Below are 21,801 nucleotides of genomic sequence, written 5' to 3'. Positions count from 1 at the left end.
TAATAGTATGTTTATTATTTTTATGATATATTATATATGTTTTGTGCGCAACGTCCGTTATGACCTGATAGTCCTTACCCACAATCCCCTGCGCTCGTTGTCAGTGGTAAAGATGGCGTCGAGGGCACCAGGTAAGCGAGAATATCTTTCTGACATTGCTTTAATATAAGTAGCTTCAGATGATGTGTAAATGTGAATTATGACCCGTACATGACTTTAAAGCAGATTATGTCCTCGTGTTGAAGGTGTCAGGTGTAACACGGAGCTGAACGCTTCAGTTCAGTATGTGTCCTCTAGTGTCCCCGTGCTAACATGCTAAGAGTTAGCTAACGTTGACGTGCTAATCACAATAATTTATATAACAATTTATGATAGATAAAGACAAACATTTACTGTTCATGAAGAACAACTTATAAAGCTTACCAGACTGTTTTTTATTACTCTTCTATTGTTAGCTACACTGTTGTTTTAATGTGTTAACCTTTTATACTGGAAGATGTTAAATGACATTAAAAGTTATAAAGTTTGTCCTATTTTGTGTGTATCGTGAAACTATGTGGTATGAGAATCTTATCTGAAATTAAACCCAAAAAACTGTAGAAATCTGAAAATAGCCTTTAAACTTGCAATGTAATTATTATAATTCAACAGTAGGGTTCCTATAACATCTGATATATAAAGGACTCTTTACTTGACAGATTGATATTTTAAATAACGTTTTGTAAGTTTTCTTCAAATATGTGTGCAGCTTGTCTGATCCTGTCTGTCTTCTCATATACACAGTTGCAACAGGCCGGCTCCTAGTGGGTTTCCGCAAGTGGTATTATGGCATGTGTGGCTTCAACAAGCTGGGTAAGCTGAACAAATATGTGTTAGTCAAGACATTTCAAAGAGTTTCAAGGCCTACACTTGACATGTATGAAGCTTAAATGTTTACTGTAAAGAAACGGTTTCAGCATCTCCTTTAGGTTTGCCGGTTCTCTCTTTTTTTTAGGTCTAATGCGTGATGACACAATCTACGAGGATTCAGATGTGAGAGAGGCGCTGAGGAGGCTCCCAGAAGGCGATTACAACGATAGGATGTTCAGGATCAAGAGGGCCATGGATCTCTCCATGAAGCAGCAGATCCTTCCTAAAGATCAGTGGACAACATATGAGCAGGTATGTTTAAGAAATGCTAAACTTTTTTAGAACTGAGGATAAAGGTACGGGTTAATGGAAAGGATGACATTAAACTGCCTTTTTTCCTCATCCATTAGTATATAGTTGAAAGTGTATTTCAAACTGGTATTCATACTCTTATTTTACATCACACACTTAATTTGAACTGATTTACTGACTAAATCATTTTGCAGACAAATTAAAAAAATGGAATTAAATGTGTTATAAATTTTGATGTTATTTAAAAGTGTTATGAAATTAAAAAAACTCTACAAGCAAAGTAATATTTTTAGGTGCTTAAACATAATGGCTATACATAACTATTTAAGTCTCGAAAAAATGTTAGAAACAAGAGGTTTTATTTTTAATATCCTTATAACCTGGTGTAGTCTGTGAACCTCTTTTTTTTTTGGTCTTCCCTTCAGGATATCCGTTACCTGACACCATATTTGGAAGAGGTGGTCCGTGAAAGAAAAGAAAAAGAGGAGTGGATGAAGAAGTAAAAGGTTCCTGGTCAAAGCTGTTAATCCTAATCTTTGGTCGGTTTATGGTTGTCCCCTGGTGTTGTATTTAGAATGATGTAATCTTAATAAAACAGTGCTCATTAAAGAAATGTAAATTTTGGAGGATGTGGGAGTTCTCTGATTTACCGACTATTTGGTTTCTTGGTATCACAAAAATAACCAGATGCAAGCTTTAAAATATAATAAAGACATGAGAACATACAAACTTCTTGTATCATCTATAAACACTAGTGTAGCTCCGTGCACAGCTGATCTGTGCTCGGCAGATATTTTTGTCCTTCAGTGGTGCATCATTTTTTTCCATTTTGACTACCTGTATTTAGTTGGTCTTCAGTCAAATTGTTCACTGGATTCATTTTTATAGTTTAGCCAAAATGAGGCACATTGGGAGCAAATGCTTTCTTGAATATTCAAAACTAAGATCAGCCATTCAAGACAAATTAAAAACCCAAACAATAAACCTTGACCTTGCACATGTAATCTCAACACTCATAAATGTCAGACCTAAAAAATTAAACTCACAAATATATAAAACGGTACACAGTCTCTTCCCATCACAAAATGGCAAAAGGATCTAGCATTTGCTCCCGATGTCAATTTTTGGACTTAGATCTGTAAAAACATGCACTCAATGACCAATAACACAAATTTACAACTCATACAATTCAAAGTCTTCCACAGATATCACTACACAGGCTACAAAATATCAAAGATGGGATTCACCTCAGAAAAATGCTCACACTGAACACAAGGAAACAAGGACGATTACGTACATGCACTCTGGCACTGCACACCAGTTCAATCATTCTGGAAAACAACCACTCCTTCACTCTCCACAGTATTTGGCTGCTACATCCCAGTTTTCCCATCCCTCTGTCTACTTGCTGACACATCCACTCTTCTAAACTGGAAATCATGGTCAGAAATAAACACGGAAACATCTCATACTAGACTACATTTCACTACAAAACCATACTGCATACTCCGAACCCACAGATCATTCGGTCAGTACACCCTGGCCCTCTGTTATCTCCTTACAATCATAGCACTACAAAACATGTCTGTCACCTAACTACTGGTTTTCTCACTCTCCTATACAAGTTCCCCTCAAAACATAACACGCGCACCCACACACACCATTAAGATAGTGTCTATACTTTAGATGCATAATTTGTTACTATTTTCATTATTATTGTTTTTCTTTGTTTATTTGTTTTCGTTGTTGCTTTGTTAATGTTTTATTTGTTTTGTTTTATAATTATTAATATTAATAGTACTATTCTGTCTTCCCCCGTTGTTTTTATTCTCCCCCCCCCCTAACTGTAGTTCCCCCATTTTCCTTACCCTACTTTATATCTGTTCTCACTTTAAATATGTACTTAACACCTGGTGTATAAAAAAATAAACAAAAAGTTTAGCCAAAATGAACACTCTTAAAAGCAACACATTGTATGGATCAATCAGGTCTAAAGAGTATCAAAATGTCCGTTATGTTTAAAGATTCAGGTCTGCTCAGTGCTAGATTCATGTCAACATTCTGTCAATCCAAATCTCTTATCTCTTGACAGACAACTCTAATTATCATCCTGAGCTTGTGATCTCCTACAGTCCACATCACTTATAGTTCCTATGAAGTTCCCAATGACATTGTTAAAAGATTTTAACATTGACACTCCCAGCTCATTGCTGGTTTCGTTAATGTCTGGGTCGTAGGCTCCCATGATTGGGGTGCACATCTTCACACTCCCTCTTCCAGCTCTTTCCAGGATTCCATTCAGCTGCTCCCTGACCTCCTGAAACAACTCCTGGTTGTAGTGCAGGAGGACTGAATCATCAAGCGGGTACGTGACATCCTCAGAGTAGCAATCACGGGGAATTGGTACCTCTATGTACTTCAACGTAGGGAAGCCAGCAGAAAGCACTGAGAACAACCTCCGCAGGGCTGCAGACGTCAAAGGGTTTCCCAAGAGTTTAAGCTCCTCAAGCATCTGACAGCAAGACAGGGCATTAGTAAAGGCGTCCATGTCCTCGTCCTCTATGTTACATTCCTCAAGGGTGAGACTGGACAGTGTGGCAGAACAGCGGCCGAGCAGTTTGTGGAAAGACATGGAAAAAGAGCCAAAAATATCATGTCCACTGATGTCCAGGTAGACCAGGAATTCACTATGGAGGCTGTTCGACAGGTATGTCATGTCAACACGGTTCAGGCAGCAGTTAGCCAAGTCCAAGCACTGCAGTGGAGTGTTGAGGGGACTAAGTAAAGAGAGTAAACTCAATGTGTGTAAACAATGAAATAACACCATTAAAATAATCTACAAATGATTTAATATGTATCAAAGCATTTCTCTTGTAGGAAGGTTGACAGCTATCCTGGGAGAATAAAATTCCCATCTTTTTGGAAGTAAATTTATCATTGTGTCGTGAAAACTTTGCAAGGATAAGTTTCAATCTTAAACTCAAAATCTTGTTTATATTTTGACTTTGCAATATCTTTACCATTATCTTTACCTATTTGCATTTTTCTGCTCCTTCAAAAATAATGTAAATGATCTACCTGGATATGATTGGTGGCTCTAATGTTTAGGGTCTCTGCCCCTGTTCTATTCCCATTTGAATTGTGTCGTTTGTCCTGCAGGTTCCTGTCTGTCCTCATTCTGGCATCATGTCAGCAATCTTAACAACAAAATACTTCTATCACCTGATTCATATAAATATAGCCTACTTACATGCAAACAAGCAAGGACACCATGTTGATCTAGTTACTCACTTCAGCAGTCTGCGCAGGTGTCCAGTCAGGGTGGAGAAACCAATATAGAGCTCAGTCAGGCTACTCAGCTTTGCCAGCAGATTGCCAATGGTGGCCAACAGATTTTCATCATCAGAGCCCAACCTCCTCCAATCCAATGTGCCGGCTGGCAAGATCAAAGACTGCAATTTTGGGAGCTCCACTCGGGATAGCAGCACCTCCAAGTGTATGGCTTCTAGGGGAACATTATGGACAACCTCCAGCTTCACAATGGTCTCAGGTTCTGCAAGGCGAAGAACATAGAATAGCTGCTTGAGAGTGAGGGAATCAGCCCGGAAACTAACAAAGTGAAGCTTCAGTGGACAGTAGCGAAGGAGGAGGAAGGTCTGAGCCACCTGATCGTAGTTGCGGCCTGTGACGAATCCATTCAGACGAACTCCAATAGAAGTTTCAAAGGCAGAGGGCAACACATTGCTAGCTTGCATGGCCACCATGGTCTCATAGCATATTTGGGTCAGGAGATGGGTTCTTGTCCATCGGCCCATGGTGGACTTGCAGGGGCATATTTGATGCTCAATATCTCTCAGGGCAGTCAGGTCTACCATTTGTAGGCTCTTTGCATAGGTTCTCGGAGGAGACAGCACATAATCCTTCAGAAAATAAGAACAATTGTTGTTTTTAGAAGCTGACAACCTATAAACTTTAAAGATCACTAAGAGCCAAACCTAACCAAAGAAGGTAACTTTAAGCCAGAAACATCTGGAATAAAAGGACTGAAAAACACAGCACCAAAATCAAACATAATATTTAATGACAAAAACAAATATCAATATCAGCAAGAAAGAACTTCCTAAACAGTCAGAACCTTGAGTAGAGCCAGAATCATTTTGAACACCCATAGATGAAAACTGTGTTCAGCTTTGAGAGTGGGAGAGAGGGAGATGCAGGAAAGAGAAAGAGACGGATAGCGACAAACAGAGCAATAACATCAAGGACAATGAATAAGATTTAATGCTACTGTAGTATTATCAGTAGCAGTTAAGTATGATAATAGAGTGATTAGTCTAATATTCATTCGCAACTTTAATGATGATGAAACAAGGATTAATAAAGGTTTTTTTATAGAGGTTGAAGTTGACCAGCTCGAAGATTCACTTTTCTATTTTGCAATGATAGATTCAAGTGCCCGTGTCAAGGAAATTATCAAGACTCGACTCCACACAATAAGACTCCTTAGACTCAGATGGCTTATGTTGATGGAAGTTTATACATAAGATGAGAAAGCCCATATAATAAAAAAGATATTATATCAGGGTCGTGTCACATTGACCCACCTAGACTAATCTTGTGATGTCTAGGAGCTTCGAGTGAACAACAACTTTTCCCAGACATCCTTGCAGATATCAGGAAGAGCTAATGAGACTCTCCAAGCTGTCCTTGGTCTCTAGATAAAGCTGAATTGTATCAGGGCTGACTGACATCAGGAACAGAGAATTAACATTACAAATTTAATTTAACAGTAATTACAGAAATTTCACCACAGCCAGGACCAGGATGGGTAGAGAAATAGGGATACAGATGAAGACAGCAAGAGAGAGGTATAGAGACTTAACTAACAGGGAGACACATTAAAAAGGCATTACATAATCGAGGCTTGAAGTAGCAAAACAACAAACTTAAATACCTTCAGGCCACTCAGAATGGCTTCAAGACAAAGGCGGCAGGTGCTGGAGGTGAGGTCTGTCTGACAGTCCATTGTCATTCCCAGCAGTCTCTGCAGATTGAGCTCAGGAAGAGGCCATGACTGAACTAAAGCATGCAGCAGGTCAGCCTGCTCGTGTAGGTAGCAGGCCTTAAAGAGAATTGGATAGAGATTAAAGGACACATAGTTTAGGTTCTCTAAAGCACTCGGCCCACTCTGAATGAAGCCTTCAGCAGCAATAAACCGCAGTGTCTTCATATTTTATCCCGTCTTTTTCTTCAAGTTTTCTTGCTGTTGATGGGAGCTGAAGACAAGCAGTTCTGGCAGACAGTATTCTGCTGCCTCACTTGTTTACTGCTTTGTTGACTTCCTCTGCCAGTCTGTGGGATTGTTGTGCATTTGTCCACGACCAGGTCTGCTGTACTGAGGCAAAGCAAGGGGGTCTCGTGTTAGGTTAGTGGCTGGAGTCTATTAATAGAAGCAGCTGTCTCACGTCCTTCGTAGAGGACAGCGTCTATTTGCAACTTTCACCGACAAGATAAGCAGAAACAACTTTCAAATACCATTTGCAAAACGGTCACTATTCACATGTCTTTGTGATGCTTACATTACACACAAGAACGACAAGCACAAAAGAAAACAATGTTCTGATCATCCAAAAGCTAGTTTGAGAGTATTTATTTACATGTGGACATCAGCCTTTTTTCAAACCTGACCTAGTAAATGTTTCTAATCTAGAATAACAACTTGTCACATGGATGCACTCATTTATGGTGTAGAGGCTAATTTTAGTGGAGACATTTGTTTCTCTGGCTCTTCTATGCTGGTTTTGTCCTGGTATAAAAGTTGGTGGAGATATTTGTTAATAAAACCAGAAGTTTCCTGTTATTCACACAATTAATACATGTTCTAATCATGTTATCATGATTAAAAATGATAATAATAATATTAATAATGATAATGTTCATTCATCACTCGTGAAAACTAATGCTACAACGTTGCTTTACAGAGCATACAGATCCCAAGAGTAAAAAAACCCAAGACTAAAATCCCAATAATAATTCTCCTTCTCTCTCACTGACCCTGCTGTTGGAACAACTTCTTGCCTCATCAGCATCACATCACCCGTTGCACACTCCAGCGTTCATAACCCCTTTATCAGCCCTCTCCCATAACCTTTCATTCACATTGTTTCACCTTACTCTCAGAAACAGAAATTAACATTACACATTTTATTAAGTAATTACAGAAATTTCCCTACAGCCAGGACCAGGATGGGTAGAGAAATAGGGATACGGATGACAGCATGAAAGAGACTTAACGAACAGGGAAACTCATTGACACAAAAAATGGCATCACATAATAGAGGCTTGAAGTAGCAACACAACAAACTTAAATACCTCATTTATATTCTCACTTTTTCGAATTCCTTGTCAGTCTGATTCTTCGTCCTCCTTCATACCAGCACTGCGACATGGATTGATATTCTCTGCAAAACAAATTTACCCTCTAGCCTCGAACATGAACTCCATGATATCTATGCTTTCAGTCTGTTTAACATTTATTACAGTGAAATACAACATGATACTAGACATCACAATAATGTGCTGCCATCATGTGGAAGCATTGTGTATCACCATTTTTTAGGACAAATTCAAAAGTTCCTCATCTCTCAAGACCACTGTCCAAACTTTGATTTCTTCCTTAACTTTCTGCATCTTTCCTCCCACCTCCTTTCTTTTTCATTAGTCTCTTTTGACAAGATAGAATGAAGAAAAGAAAATCCTCGGACTGTATTATCAGTTTTACAAAATTAGAATGACTTAATGTGCTTATATTCTCACTTTGAAGCTTAAAATATTATTGGTATTAACTGATAAATAATCTTTTTTTTTTTTTTACTTGAGTCATACATTAAAATTCATACATTCATACATTAAAAATTATTTCCATTAAAAGTGTTACATAGATCTACACTAGATTTATTCTTTTTTTTTTAAATGAAATTAATGCTCAGTAACTTGATGAGTTCAATGAGTATCAATGAGTTGTTTTCACATTGCTGGGTCAGTGCCCTTTGTTTGTTCTTTATTTTAGGTGCAGTGCATTTGTATAGAACTCAAAGGACATCAAAAGCTTTTCAAATGGTATTTATTTTACTATTTTATTCGGTTTTTGACTTTTTTGATTTCTGTATTGCTGCTGCAATGCCCGAATTTCCTCAATGGGGATCAATAAAGTAATATCTTACATATAATGAGTTGAACGCAACAGGAAAATGAAGAAATGTTGTACAGTGAAAGGCAAGTTAAAGTGGCCAGTGAAGATTTAAAGTGACTGACATGTGTTCAAAAGCAGCAATTTATGTAAACAGCAGATTGACAGTTATAAAGTATATTATAATATAGTGCAATAGATACAATATTCTGTTATATACGTCTGTGCAATGTAGAGAATATAAATATAAAACAATACGTATAAATATGTATAGATATAATAACAATAATATGATAACAATGTAATATTAATATATACTACAGTGCAATGAATAGAGTATGAATACAAATGTAAAAATGCAAAATATATAGCCAGTCATACAAGACGAGAAAGTTGATGTTTTCAAGTTTCAGATATTTTGTGGGAGGCACAGCACACATTATGAGTGGGACCCCCCATGGACACAATGACGGAAGCTCAGAGGTTTCTGATTGGACGATCGCCCTGCGCTTGGCACAGAAGACGGACGCTGATTGGTCGATCAACGTCCTGGCGTTCTTCCTTGCAGCCCTGCGAGGCTTCACACAGACGGATAGTATATATATATATGTGCTGAGGGAGCCATGTTGATGCCTGGTTCTGTGTCAGTCGCTTCGTCGTGGATGGTTACAGGACTGCGTTTTAAGGTTTTGGGAGCCTCGGCGGTGATAGGAGGAGAGCAGTCTGGGATGGTCCGGTCAGCGGAGAGCTGCTCTTAGGTCACCGGACATCTCACGGTTGATTCAAAGCAAGTCAAGTTGATGCTAGTTAGCCTGGCAGCTAGGTAGCAACAGCTGTGCGGGATGCGGCGAGTGAACTAAAACAATCATACCTTGTTGCATTTTTCTGTGCTAACGTTAGTTGTACTGTTTCACCTGGGAGGGAAACACCTGAGCTGTTAGATTCATGTTAGTCCACTTGACTTGACTTGCCTCTGTAGACCTAGTTAGCTGTTTGCTAACGTTAGCATGCTGACAATCAGCTTGCGTCTTCTTCAGTCACGACTAACGTTGAGCTACCTAAGAGGAGTCTAACGTAGTGTTACTATATAAGACAGTAGGGGAGCTCCGAGTTGTGTGATAAACAATCCCCCCACCCAATACCTCGAGAGGAGCTATGGCGGCACATCCAGTCTGCACGGAAAGCTATCAATTCGCCTTCCCAGCTTGCCAAGAAGCAGCTAACAGGCTAGCAGCGTAACTTTCCCCTCAACACGGTGTTGCTCACAAGGTGTACAGCACACTTCTTTGCTAGCCGACCCCTCGTACCTGAAGCAAACTGGCGGCCCTCCGAGTAGAAGCCGAGGACAAGGAGCTGGGGCCGATGGCCTGGGTGCTGAAGATGGACGACGCCACGATAGAGTCGGGGCTGGTGCACGACTTCGACGCCAGCCTGTCAGGCATCGGGCAGGAGCTTGGGGCTGGAGCCTACAGCATGAGGTTAGACACACGGAGTCAACATAGCAAAGCCAGCCTCATCAACATGATACGAGAACAACACAGTGTCACGAGGAGGTTACTTTACATCCCCCTGCCTGTGACTGATCCTCCTTTTGTACCGAGTATGATCACTTCTCTTTGTTTAAGGATTTGCAGGGTGATGCGACCAGGGACCAATTTATTTTTTTTATTCCAAACTTTCGCAAAAAAAGGTACACGTTTTCCAAAAACATAACCAAAGCTACAGTACATTTCATAATATCAGGGAGTCTGCAAGAAAGGCCTCGTTTGGCACCTCACTCTTGCAGATTTATCAGAACAAATGTATGGCTTTGAGTGTTGTATATAACATTCATGGAGAGAGATCTGTGTTGTATTTCTATTGCAAAAGATGCATGTAGGGTTTATTGACTTGGAAGTATAACAGAAGCTGTCAATGAAATGTTCCGTGACATCCACGTTTGAAATGAAAGGATGCATTTTTCTTCACAATTAGTTACTGAAGTCTAAAACATCTTGTCTTCCTATTGAGTAATGATAATCAAAAAACTGTGACGTGGAAATATGAAAAAAAGACATTTTACTGTACATGCCGAGTTGCTGAGTGACAGGCATTCAAAATAATTAGTTGGTCATCCATTTTTTGACATTAAGCTATATTCCCTTGGTGTAAGTTTAATTAAATAACTGAAGGATTTCCACTAATGCTCGGGTGTCATGATTCAGGTAGACAAAAGTATTCACCTGTTGATAATGTGTCTGTAGAAGATGGATACATTTCCTGTCCTTCTCTTGAATGGCTTTAGTCTGGGGGGGACTGTGCCGGGTTCTGAATAGCATTGTTGTAAAGTGCCTGTTCAATTTAGTTACTCTTGGTATGTGTGCACTGTGTTATATGTGAGGTGGCAAAGGTGAGCACCTGAGCATTTGTCAGCCATTTGTTTTCTTGAGTGCATTTATCAGAGTGTGTGTGTGTGGTGGAGGAGTTTCAGCAAGTTTATGAAGTCACAAATGATGAGTTGCACTGAAGTTTTTAAGTGAAAGCAGGATGGAGTCGTGTGTGTGTGGGGGCGGGGGGGGGGGGTCTGTGGTGTTGGGGTGAGTTACAGGGCAGGTTCGGAGTTAGCAGCTGGTAGGAACAGAATGTCTCGGTGCAACGAGCTCCTCAGGTTTCAGGAAGCAGACGTAGGTTTCCTGGGCAGTGGGGCAAGTAAGGGCTGCAGAGCACCCAGGTTGGCACTGCCAAGAGCTGTGCACCCTATCTGAAGAGCAAATCACACCAGCAAGAAGGGGTTTGAATTAATGCAGCAGGCCGTTGTTTGAAGATTTAAGTTGTTTTGGGTGGAAGGTGCTGTTGGGCACTTTTCTTTCATCTAAGTCTGGATCAGGTTAAAAACAGCATTATGTGCTTTTTTCCACGTACTGAGGTGCCATGATCTGAATTTCTTTGTTTTGATAAAACTCCTTTTCTGCAATCAATTATACATAAACGCACACTAGGTGGACTATCCCACAGCATTTGTCAGGGTGAGCTGAGGACAGGTTGCCTGTCTAGAGTTGCTGCCAATTGTGAGAGATAGTGTGTGTGTCAGCGTCAGCAGCTCAGGCTGTCTCTGGACGTTTTTGTTCATTTATCCCTCTGCGGCCTCATGCATACATAATAAGAGAGCCATTTGATCGATTGAGAGCCTAAAATAAGCCAGTCCATTTGATATTTCCGGACTACGAAAAGGGCGAGTCTTGTCTCACAAAAAAAGGAAAATGCAACAGTTTAAATATCCCAGAGTGTTAACATGTTTAAGAGATGCATGAAAAACAAGAATGCCCACTTTAAAGAATTAAAAAAAAAAAAGTGTCTTGTTGCTTTCTGCAAGGACATCCTGATTGTTCCCATCTGGATGTATTCTTCATGTTTGTATAGATTCAATGAAAGCTTAAATTAATGGTAAATAATAAGCTAGTTTAACCACATTAAGAGGCAACAAGTCAAGTAAAATAAAGTTTAAAGTGCTTTTGGAACAACTTTCACACTGCCACAAATGCTCTTTAACAATAACGTGTTTTTGCGTGACCGTCAAGGTGATCTCTTTCTGTTCCTCCTTTCTTCTGTCTCCCTCAGCGATGTTCTGGCTCTGCCCATCTTCAAACAGGAGGACTCCAGCCTTCCTCCTGAAAACGAGACCAAAAATCCCCCATTCCAGTATGTGCTGTGCGCCGCCACCTCACCTGCTGTCAAGCTGCATGACGAGACGCTCACATACCTAAACCAAGGTGTGACATCTGTGTTTAAACAGTAACATATGATAAGCACTGCAGATTAACAGCTTTTTTTATAAGCTCATTGCATGTCTCACAGTGCAGAATCCTTCCATTAAAGTCCTGTTTACATTCTTATCTAGACTCTACTTGGTGCATTTTCGATATTAAGGAAAGATCTTCTTTTTTTTTTTCTTCTTGCTGACGATAAACAATTAAACTGTAGCAAGATGGATACAGCATCAGCTTGAACAATCGCCATAGTTTTGAACAAATTAAATTTTGCAAGTGCCAGCACTTCTATATGCATTGATAACAAGTTCTGCATCAGTGGTTTGCAAGGACTGGATTATAAAGAAGATTGAGACCAGAAACAAAAGGGTAAAATGAAACTGAATCTTTTCCCATTCTGAAACTTAGGGCTCATTCACACGAGACCCAGGTGCTCTGTATCATGCTTTAAGCATGATTGTCCCCGTTTCCCCGCTGGTCTGCACTCACTCTGCTCCAGGACTAACTGGGCCTGAGCACGGTTACTTCTCGTAGCCAAAATAACACACATGGCTTCACATGATCATGAAGTGGGCTTTGTTTACAAGACGGGTGGACAACATGGAGAACATGACTTCAACTTTACTTTCTTTGTGGCTTAGATTGAGTCATTTTAGTCAAATACAGCCAAAAAAAACGGCCTTATGCTTGTGCACACTACTAATAAAGTCGAGTGAAAAAAGGTTTAAAGCATAGGATAACAGAATCAAAATACTCCAAATAAAATATCAGCCAAGTTTGAATAAAACGCTGTCATTGATGTTTGATGGAGGTAGTTTAACTGGTCGATTAGACCGGAACGTTTTGACTCTATTCATATATCGACATCAAGATTGTGTGCACGGATGTTCCTCATGATTTAAAAAAAAAAAAAAAAAAAAATCTCGATTAAATAATCTCAAATATTTGTATTCTTTCTCTTTCTCCCTCTAGGCCAGTCTTATGAGGTGCGTATGTTGGATAACAGAAATCAAGGGGAGCTACCAGAGCTCACTAACAAGATGGTGAAGGTGAGAAGATCCTCTCAGTGTATCTGTAGCTTCTTTGTGATTTCTGATGTGAGGCTAGGTTAAAGTCTTTACTTGTTGTCCATTTAATAATGAAAAATTAAAATTTTCTTAGTGCTCCCAACTTCAAAAGTCTTTGCTCTATAGATTGTCTGAGGAGAACTCAGAGCTGTGATTGTTAAGTTTCTCTTTTGTGTGTGTGTAGAGCATAGTTCGGGTAGTGTTTCATGATCGCCGGCTTCAGTACACAGAGCACCAGCAGCTGGAGGGCTGGAAATGGAATCGTCCCGGTGACCGTCTCCTTGACATAGGTAATGATGCCTGGCAAGAAAAGTATACTTATACTGTACTGTGCCATGTGTGTTATTCTAAATCAAAATATCTGTGCGTGTGTGTGCGAGACAGATATCCCCATGTCAGTGGGCATCGTGGAGCCAAAGACTCACCCCTCCCAGCTGAACGCGGCAGAGTTTCTGTGGGACCTGAACAAAAGAACTTCTGTTTTTGTGCAGGTGACACACACTTCAGCCCCCCTCCCTCTCTCTCTCTCTCTCTCCCTCTCTCTCTCTCTCTCTCCCTCTCTCTCTCTGTGTGCGTGTGTCTAATTTTAACATCAAACACAGATTTTGATCACACCCTGTCTGCAGGTGCACTGCATCAGCACAGAGTTCACTCCCAGGAAGCATGGCGGAGAGAAGGGCGTCCCCTTCAGGATCCAGTTTGACACATTTGCCCCGGGAGAGGGAGGAGAGTACACAGAACATCTCCACTCCGCCTCCTGCCAAATTAAAGTCTTTAAGGTGCACACTGGTTTTTTTTGTGTTTTTTTTGTTATTATAGAGGGGGAGATTTACACCACATCTCATGCAAGCGCTTGAAGACTTTATTCTTCTTCCTTAATGGTCTCTTTTTTTTTTCTGCTTCCTGTTTAGCCAAAGGGGGCGGACCGTAAGCAAAAGACTGACAGGGAGAAGATGGAGAAACGCACACCGCAAGAGAAGGAAAAGTACCAACCTTCTTATGATACCACTATCCTGTCAGAGGTCAGTACGCAGCTGTTAATGACTGAACATCAAGCTGGCTTAAAGTCCCCATATTAAACACATTTTCATCTTTCATGTGTCAGTTTTTTAAACCTAAAGAGGAAGTCTATGTGTTGCGTGACAGTATACCTGCGCAGTTTAAGGTTGCGCTTACTGTCTATGTGCGGACCTCGTATTATGACACTTTATAAGCTGGTCATGGATCCAGCAAGTTTTACCTCAGCATTTGTTTGTGTGTTGGAATTTATTGGGAAGATTTATAATGAAAAGAGTTGCTCAGATTATGCGAGGTCAACATGCCTTAAACCTGAAGCAACCATTCCACCCTGAGCAAGCGATGTCATAGCAACATGGCTGCCAAAATAGTCTGAGTTTAATTTTTTAAAATAAAGACGCACATGCAAGTTAGAAAACGTGGGTGTGATTTCATAGAACGGGTGAGCGCAATACAAATAAAAAGCTTTTGCAAATAGTTAACTTACAGGTTGTGATAAAGATTTGTGAGTCACTAAAATGCTAATATTTGTATTGAACAGATAAGCAAAATACAAAGAGTGTGTGTGTGGTGAGGAAAGAAAGAAGAAGAAAAAAAAAAAGAAAAAAAAAGCTCACGTCACCTCCCTGGCTCTGTATATTTCTGTCAGCAGCGGTTTCTTCTCCTGTTCAGTGTGTAGCCGGCGGCTGCGAGTGAGTAACTATGGTTACGGCTCTGTCTGTCGATCACTGTTATCCTTACCCTTCTATATAGGGTGTATGGTCACACGCATTGAAGATTTTGGTTTGACTGTAATCTTGAGATATGAATAGATAGATACACACCGTGTTACGGAAGAATCATGTTCTGGATTGTAGTTTAAACGTGCTTGTTTTCCTGTCTGTAAACAAAACTGAAGGAAGTCCAGTTACGTCACACATACTGTTTATATAAAAACAAACCTGTGATTAAAAGTGTATGCAGTATGTCGCATGAAGGCTCACTGACTAAGTGTGTTTCTGAAGGTTGTGCTTGTTTGGCAGTCTAACCTTTGCTCTATGTCTACAAGCAGACAAGACTTGAACCCATCATAGAGGATGCAGGCGATCACGAGCTGAAAAAGTCCAGCAAGCGGACACTTCCCGCTGACTGTGGCGACTCCCTGGCCAAGAGAGGCAGTGTAAGGACCAGCTCCTTTTCCCCCACTGCTACACACACACACACACACACACCCTAAACCTCTTCTTTAGACATCTTGGCTGTAGCTTCAAAGAAAGCTCTTCAGACCCGTCATCTTCATGTATCAGACTTGTTTTGGGTGGAGATGCTGCAAAGATTAATTAACAATACATTCTAAGATTTTTCGTGCATCTCTATACGTTTCACTCCTTAGTGCTCCCCATGGCCAGATAATGCCTACGTCAGCCCCAACCAGGCAGCTACTCCCACCTTCAGCTCCGCCCCGCTCTCCACCTACACAACCTCCTCAGTACCTGACAGGTAAACTACATGTTTCTGTTTGTGTTTCCTTTCACTGAGGTTTATTGTGTCTCTCACCACTCTTGTTTTCGTTTGTGTTGTAGTGATTCTTCCTCACCCAATCACCAGGCAGACCCTGGTAGCCAAGGAAACTCTGAGGTAAGTTGGCTCTTGTCATATTAAAACTGTAAACCAGTCGAGTAACAGAATTATGGTTTGAACTATAAGAGTAGAGAAATTGAATGTCAGGTCAACGAGTAGAGCTCCTACAGCTGCTCTGCATTGTATACTGCAAAGCGGGATTGCTGTTATGACACTTTAGGGTTAAAGTTGAGTGATCAGTAATACAAGGTGGGACACTTCTTCTCGGGGGAAATCACCATGGTAACTTATACTGAACTATTTCAGAGCAGGTTTTGTTTGTGATGAGACCAAACTACTGACCAATTAGATCTCTTTATTGTGGAGCTGTGTGAGAAAACCAACAAAAACATTAACTAACATATAACTAGATTAGTATTAGAATTAGTAAACATCATATGTTCACTACATATGTTATCCTTCAACTGAAAAGGACCCAAAATGCTCAGGAGCCATGTAGTTGTATTGAGATGTAAAATTATACAGAATTATTGCTTTAATTGGCTCAATGTGGCTCTCTATGTTACTGTCACTGAGGCTGAAATATATCATCCAAAGCTGTCAGAGGTACGTTGTAAGGAAACTCGAGTTAAAATACTCTGGAACTCAGTCAGATATTACACAGCACTACAAATGACTGGGGTGGTGACGTCTAGTGCTAACACTTATAATGAAATAATGATAAACAACTTTTGGATTATATTCATTAAACTCGCCAAAATAAAACGTTTATCACAACAGCTTCCAATTAATATTTAGAAGCTTCTTTTCCAATCAGCGTTGAATGTGAAATGAATTTCTTTGTTTTTATTAGTCACACAGATTTGCTGTTTCACAATGACAGGTTTCATGTAAACTAAGGTTAATTTTACCATTCAGAACTCTAACCATTAGATTGTAAATAAGATAAACAATCGAAGGGTAAGGTTGACCAACAGATAGTTTTACAAATATTTCAGCTTCAATATCATTTAATAGGATTCTTTTTTGGATGAATGTGAAATTATTGTTTGTCACAGCTCTTACCTCACTATTTTTCACATAGTATGACCAAATAAAGTAAAATAATTATCAGACTCATTGGCGAGGAAAAGTTGTTTCATTACATAACACATGGTGTGTTTGTCTGTGTCCTGTGCAGCAGCTGAGCCCCACTGCCTCCATACAGGACACACAGAAGTGGCTGCTGAAAAACCGCTTCAATTCCTACACACGGCTCTTCTCTCACTTCTCAGGTACACACAAACACACACACAGTATGGGATGTAGTAACCGCTGGAGTAAAAGTGACCTTTTCTCTTATTTGATGCATAGGTTCTGATTTGTTGAAGCTAACCCGGGATGACCTGGTCCAGATTTGCGGACCAGCAGATGGGATCAGACTCTTCAATGCACTCAAATCCAGGTGGGATATGAAGTGTGCATTTTTACTTTTTAAGTTGCTTCTGTGTGTGTCAATGCTTTAATCTGAATCTGTGTGTGCAGGTCGGTACGTCCCAGGTTGACTGTGTATGTCTGTCAGGAGTCTCCTCCGGAGAGCCCTCTGCTGGAGACACAGGGCACCAATGAAAACGAAGAATCCAGCCTTTCCTCAAATTTACACGGTAAACTTGTCAACAGCATCCTAAACGTGATGTTAGGTCATTGAGTGATTCATTGTTTGCTTATTAATCTGACCTTAAAACCTTGTCTCTCTTGTATTCCCATTCAGTGTACCATGCTCTCTACTTAGAGGACCTCACTGCTGCAGAACTCATCCGCAAGATGGCGTGTGTGTGCTGCCTTCCACTTGGGAAGATCAACCAGGTGTACAGACAGGGTCCTACTGGTATACTTATCCTGCTCAGTGACCAGGTGAAAACACGCGCGCGCACACACACATGCATATAAACACGTATGTTGAAAAACTTCTCTCAATCATCACCTTGAAAATGTCCTACCAGCAGAGGGCAATTTGTTGTTTTTTGTGATCTATTATTTATTTTTGTACTTTACACACCAATGTGAAGACATTTTTTTTTTTTTACAAGGAAAAGAAAGAAAAGACAACAATATAAAAAAAAGGTATTAGAATAAAAAAAATTAAACCAATTTGTTGTTGTAACAAAAAGATGAACTGGAGGAGACTTTTGATTAAATGAACTTGTTAACACCGTTGTCCCCGGACGTGAGAGGACGCTGGAGTGCCGCTTCTCAATCTAATCCTAAATTTTGACTACTTTCAATTCTTTCAGTATTATTTTGACCTATCCCTCTGTCTCTTGAGTCACACCGTCTTCAGCTACAACTTTAGTTTAATCTTAAAAGTTAAAACTCACTTTTGAGCATTCACACAGCCTGCCTGTCAACACCGGCTTCACATCTCTGCTTCCATCTACCGGATCCTCCTGTAGTCAACACAACTGGCTGATCCACCACAACTGGTAGCCCCTTCCTGGACACCCTACGGCCCACTGTTCACAGTCTAGCCACTAGTCTGCTCCAGTAGCTGGCCCAGCTAGCCTCCACTCTTGGTCACTGAGGCTAATGTTAGCAGCTATCGCTAACAACTTACGGTCTTACTTATCAACTTACCGCCATGGACTCCAGTTTCACTGCCACCAAAGAAATCAGTCCAGCAACTCACTCAATCCTCACTGACTGCATCACAGAAGTAAAATCCTGGCTCTAAACCAACTTTATCAAACTCAACTGCAACAAATCAGAGGTCGTCATCATCAGCCTAAAATCCATCATCAAATCCATCAACAACTTCTCCCTCACCATCGATGGCTCTACTGTTCTCAGAGACCACATCACCTCTGTCTTTCAAAACCTCCACAGGCTCCCCATCCTCCAGCGTATCAATTTCAAACTGCTCATGCTCACCTACAAAGCCCTCCCATGACCTGGCTCCCCCCTACTCGTCTGAGCTCCTCCACTGGCACACTCCCACCCGCAAAAAAACATTTGAGACTCACCTCCTTCAAGAAATCTTCAAAAACACACCTTCAACATCGCCTATTATTACTAACTCCTACTTTAACTCCTTCCCCTTTACAATGATAGTTTTTTTTTTTTGTTTTTTTTTGTCAAAGCGTCTTTGGTTACTTGGAAAAGTACTATTTTAGATTCCTTGTGTAGAGAAAAATTGAAAGGCTGTTTTGACTGTTCAGTGTTCAACAGCAACTCATCTGCTGTATATCACGACTGACTTCATTTGCATGTCATTTACATTCTCATACAGACGTTTTGTAGCTGTATAACCGCTGTCCATTGCAGACACATTTTAACTTGTCTTGTGGGTTTTACAGATGGTTTACAACTTGTCTGACGAAACCTGTTTTTTGATCAGCAGTGTGAAAGGTGAGCTCACACTGCAGTTCTTTATTTGAATTATTTGTAAAATGGAACAACACCCAAAACAGGATTATATCTCAATTTTCAAGAATGAGTGCTTGTTTTGTGAGTTCAGTAGATCCCCCTGGACGTGGGTTTCATAAAGCTCTTTCTCCTTCCTTCACAGATGAACTGGGTGAAGGACTCCATCTAATCCTAAAGTAGTGTGGAGGACAGATGGCATCACTAATACGTCACCCTCTGTTTTGGAGCAGAAGCCTTCTCTCCGTCCCTCCCTCACCTGCCTCCCACTCTTTCCTCCTACTTCCTCCTGTTCTCTCTGAATGGCTCAATAGATGGAGAGGAGAGAGACTGCTAAAAAGCCATGTAAATGTTAGAATCTGACATGGGTGTGTCCACTGTTTCATATTGAAAACACTATTAACTGAGAAGATTAGTTAAAAGAAGAGAGACCGGAGGGGGATATGGAGTCAGAGGAAACTTAATAATGTTGTATGTATTTTTATTTTATTGTTTTATTTTGCCTTTTAAATGCTTGGGTTGAGGGAGGGTGAGGCTCCAGGAGAGAGGTTAGAGTTGCGTTCAAGCTTGAAGGAGGAATTAAAAATAAGAAAGCAGAGTTTCCTTATTGCTCGTTGCCCTTCCTACACAGCGCACACAACCAGCACTAGGCCAGTATTTGATAACCTGTACTGCTGAACAGCATGCAATCTCAACACACTAACCTGCTTCATGGAGAAACCCAACTTACTCTGCTTGACATTCTCAACGAGAGTTGTCTAAATAAACCATTCTTTTGATGGCTGACTTGGATGACCCCTGAAATATTCAGGACAAATTTATGGATGTTGTCATAAACATTTTATTTTTTCTTGGAATTTGTCAAATGGACTGACTTCATTCGCTTGATATAAAGTCCGGCCATATCCATTTCTCTCAACATGTGTTCTGTTTGACTTGCGCTTTAACTGTTTTTAGTTGATGCTTTATTTATGGATCAAATGTGTTTGATGCTCTCATTGAATTTACTTGTTTCTGGTGCCATATCGGCTTTTATTTTTTAACTCCTAACTTTTGCTCACATTCACAAACACAGTGGACATGCACGTCATCTTTGATTGCTCTGTTTTCTGTGCTGACTCAGCGACAATGCTATAGAGGAGTGAGGTGTATTCCTTTTGGGATGTTGCCCATATGTAAATGTCAAAACAGAGGAACAAATCTTCTGAAAACTAACTCATGGACAAGGATGCCTTTTCCCAAAAAAAAAAAAAAAAAAAAAAAAACTTCAATGTGGACCAAACAGTTTTCAGGTTGATAGGCATTTTCTGAGGGGAAAAAAACCTCCTTGACTTTGTACACCTTGGTCACTGGAGCATTTGTCAAATTGATTAAATGGTAAATGAAACTCTCAATTAGTAGAGTTGCTTTTGTTCTGCATTTACATAAACCCCTCAATTTCAGGATCTGCTCTGTTAGAAACGCATAGGAGGCTGGTAGAAATGTATCACAGCAGATGCTTTGTTTCTATCATCTGTAACTGATGACTAGAAAATTATGGCAGCTCCACCTCCATCTTCAAAATGTTTTTAATGTAACGAAAGAGCAAGGTATTTGTTTGCTGCGCCTTTACTTTTGAAAAGATACATGAAGTGTCACACAGGTCCTTAGTTTAGTTCGCCCTCTTATTTTAGATTTTGTTGCACAATGTCTGGCAATTTACATACATGTTGCGCGCCTCAAAGTGTCAGATGGTGTGTGCATGCGTGTGAGCATGTTTTTTGTTGTTTTTTTTTCTTTCAAAGAAAACTTAATTATGTCAGTTGTCATTAACTCTTTCCCGTTGGTATGATGTAAGTTTTTAGCTTGCTATTTAGTAAAGAGCATGTGGAGGTGGTTAAAGGAGGGAGGGAGATAAACTCTGTTTTTGGTGAGTTAACGCCTCCTTTTTTCCAAAAGTTAGAGACCAAGTCTATACTGAAAAATCACAAAACTGAAGCTTGATGTTTAGTCAGTAGTCCTACAGCCACAACCTCGTTATACTCACCTTTAAGAAGGAGAACAAATGAAAACATTATTTGGAGACTAAAAATTGCTGTTTATGTCTCACCATGCGCCAGAGCCAGGACTGTAGCTCTTGTGATGTTTACAAGGCAAAGTTAACTGTGTTCATAGACTCGAAGAATTTGTGAGTAATAGAATGGATGTGACGCCAAGTTTTGGTCCCCCGAAGACCTGACCCTGTCATTTGTAAGTCTATGTGATACAGTGTTAGCAGGAGAGGTGACCACAGTTCATGTACAGCCTAATGTTAATGATTATGCTTCTCATGTGCACTGTATCGTATGCTGGACATGTACACAACCACATGTGCTGGGAATAAATGATTTCATAACTTTCACTAGTGTCCTGCCTCATCATGTTTACGTATCTCTTAGTCAGAAAAAAGCATTGTGCTTCAATGTGCTGTGTGGGGAAATCCTCTATTTGAGCACGTGTAATTACAAGATATGAAAGGTGAGTTTTGTTGTAAGATGATAAATTGATTCTTTCAGTGGACTATTAGTTGATTATTATTACACAAACGTGTACGTTTACAGAAGGTGTACATGGGCCAGTGTGATAACTTTTTCCTTACGGCATGTGTTGCCAATTCATAGGAATTAATTATTTTTTTCAATAA

General features: G+C 40.1%; 3 protein-coding genes across 9 annotated transcripts; 2 read left to right on the top strand and 1 right to left on the bottom strand.

Moving 5' to 3' along the window:
- Positions 1-44: 44 nt before the first annotated feature.
- uqcrb (ubiquinol-cytochrome c reductase binding protein) lies at positions 45-1,785 on the top strand. Its single transcript, XM_079367690.1, has 4 exons — positions 45-131; positions 784-852; positions 995-1,161; positions 1,587-1,785. Exons 1-4 carry the CDS (start codon positions 113-115, stop codon positions 1,662-1,664), a joined length of 333 nt encoding a protein of 110 aa, XP_079223816.1. The 5' UTR covers positions 45-112; the 3' UTR covers positions 1,665-1,785.
- A 66-nt stretch (positions 1,786-1,851) lies between these two features.
- Positions 1,852-8,044, bottom strand: lrrc14b (leucine rich repeat containing 14B). Of its 5 annotated transcripts, none has more exons than XM_079367685.1 (4): positions 7,534-8,044; positions 6,116-6,556; positions 4,453-5,081; positions 1,852-3,938 (listed from the first exon to the last, which is right to left on the bottom strand). In XM_079367685.1, exons 2-4 carry the CDS (start codon positions 6,389-6,391, stop codon positions 3,260-3,262), a joined length of 1,584 nt encoding a protein of 527 aa, XP_079223811.1. In that variant the 5' UTR covers positions 6,392-6,556; positions 7,534-8,044; the 3' UTR covers positions 1,852-3,259. The 5 variants fall into 5 exon arrangements, with proteins under 5 accessions (XP_079223811.1, XP_079223812.1, XP_079223815.1 ...); XM_079367686.1 differs by having other exon boundaries at positions 6,116-6,551; XM_079367689.1 differs by having other exon boundaries at positions 6,116-6,283.
- A 650-nt stretch (positions 8,045-8,694) lies between these two features.
- Positions 8,695-21,519, top strand: ubp1 (upstream binding protein 1). 3 transcript variants are annotated; one of them, XM_079367632.1, is made up of 16 exons: positions 8,695-9,828; positions 11,948-12,099; positions 13,069-13,145; positions 13,348-13,453; positions 13,548-13,654; positions 13,790-13,942; positions 14,075-14,185; positions 15,229-15,339; positions 15,553-15,659; positions 15,743-15,797; positions 16,924-17,014; positions 17,094-17,184; positions 17,265-17,383; positions 17,491-17,633; positions 19,073-19,124; positions 19,285-21,519. In XM_079367632.1, the coding sequence occupies exons 1-16, from the start codon at positions 9,713-9,715 to the stop codon at positions 19,320-19,322; spliced, it is 1,629 nt and encodes a 542-aa protein (XP_079223758.1). In that variant the 5' UTR covers positions 8,695-9,712; the 3' UTR covers positions 19,323-21,519. The 3 variants fall into 3 exon arrangements, with proteins under 3 accessions (XP_079223758.1, XP_079223757.1, XP_079223756.1); XM_079367631.1 differs by having other exon boundaries at positions 8,698-9,828; positions 15,232-15,339; positions 16,921-17,014; XM_079367630.1 differs by having other exon boundaries at positions 8,699-9,828; positions 16,921-17,014.
- The last annotated feature ends 282 nt before the right edge of the window (positions 21,520-21,801 follow it).

The sequence above is a fragment of the Symphodus melops genome, assembly GCF_947650265.1.
Source record: "Symphodus melops genome assembly, chromosome: 18".
Taxonomy (NCBI): domain Eukaryota; kingdom Metazoa; phylum Chordata; class Actinopteri; order Labriformes; family Labridae; genus Symphodus; species Symphodus melops.
Note: the sequence above shows the minus strand (reverse complement) of the source record. Positions and strands in the feature narration are given on the sequence as shown.

What these genes read in the sequence shown, in the direction of transcription:
- uqcrb (XM_079367690.1), top strand. An exon ending in GTGTGGCTTCAACAAGCTGG is followed by an intron (nt 853 to 994) that starts GTAAGCTGAACA and finishes TCTTTTTTTTAG; the next exon opens with GTCTAATGCGTGATGACACA. An exon ending in AGTGGACAACATATGAGCAG is followed by an intron (nt 1,162 to 1,586) that starts GTATGTTTAAGA and finishes TCTTCCCTTCAG; the next exon opens with GATATCCGTTACCTGACACC.
- lrrc14b (XM_079367685.1), bottom strand. Translation starts at nt 6,391, where the DNA reads ATGAAGACACTGCGGTTTATTGCTGCTGAAGGCTTCATTCAGAGTGGG. An exon ending in CCATTCTGAGTGGCCTGAAG is followed by an intron (nt 5,082 to 6,115) that starts GTATTTAAGTTT and finishes TATTTTCTGAAG; the next exon opens with GATTATGTGCTGTCTCCTCC. An exon ending in CACCTGCGCAGACTGCTGAA is followed by an intron (nt 3,939 to 4,452) that starts GTGAGTAACTAG and finishes CTCTTTACTTAG; the next exon opens with TCCCCTCAACACTCCACTGC.
- ubp1 (XM_079367630.1), top strand. Translation starts at nt 9,713, where the DNA reads ATGGCCTGGGTGCTGAAGATGGACGACGCCACGATAGAGTCGGGGCTG. An exon ending in GCTCTTCTCTCACTTCTCAG is followed by an intron (nt 17,015 to 17,093) that starts GTACACACAAAC and finishes TTTGATGCATAG; the next exon opens with GTTCTGATTTGTTGAAGCTA. An exon ending in CCTTTCCTCAAATTTACACG is followed by an intron (nt 17,384 to 17,490) that starts GTAAACTTGTCA and finishes ATTCCCATTCAG; the next exon opens with TGTACCATGCTCTCTACTTA.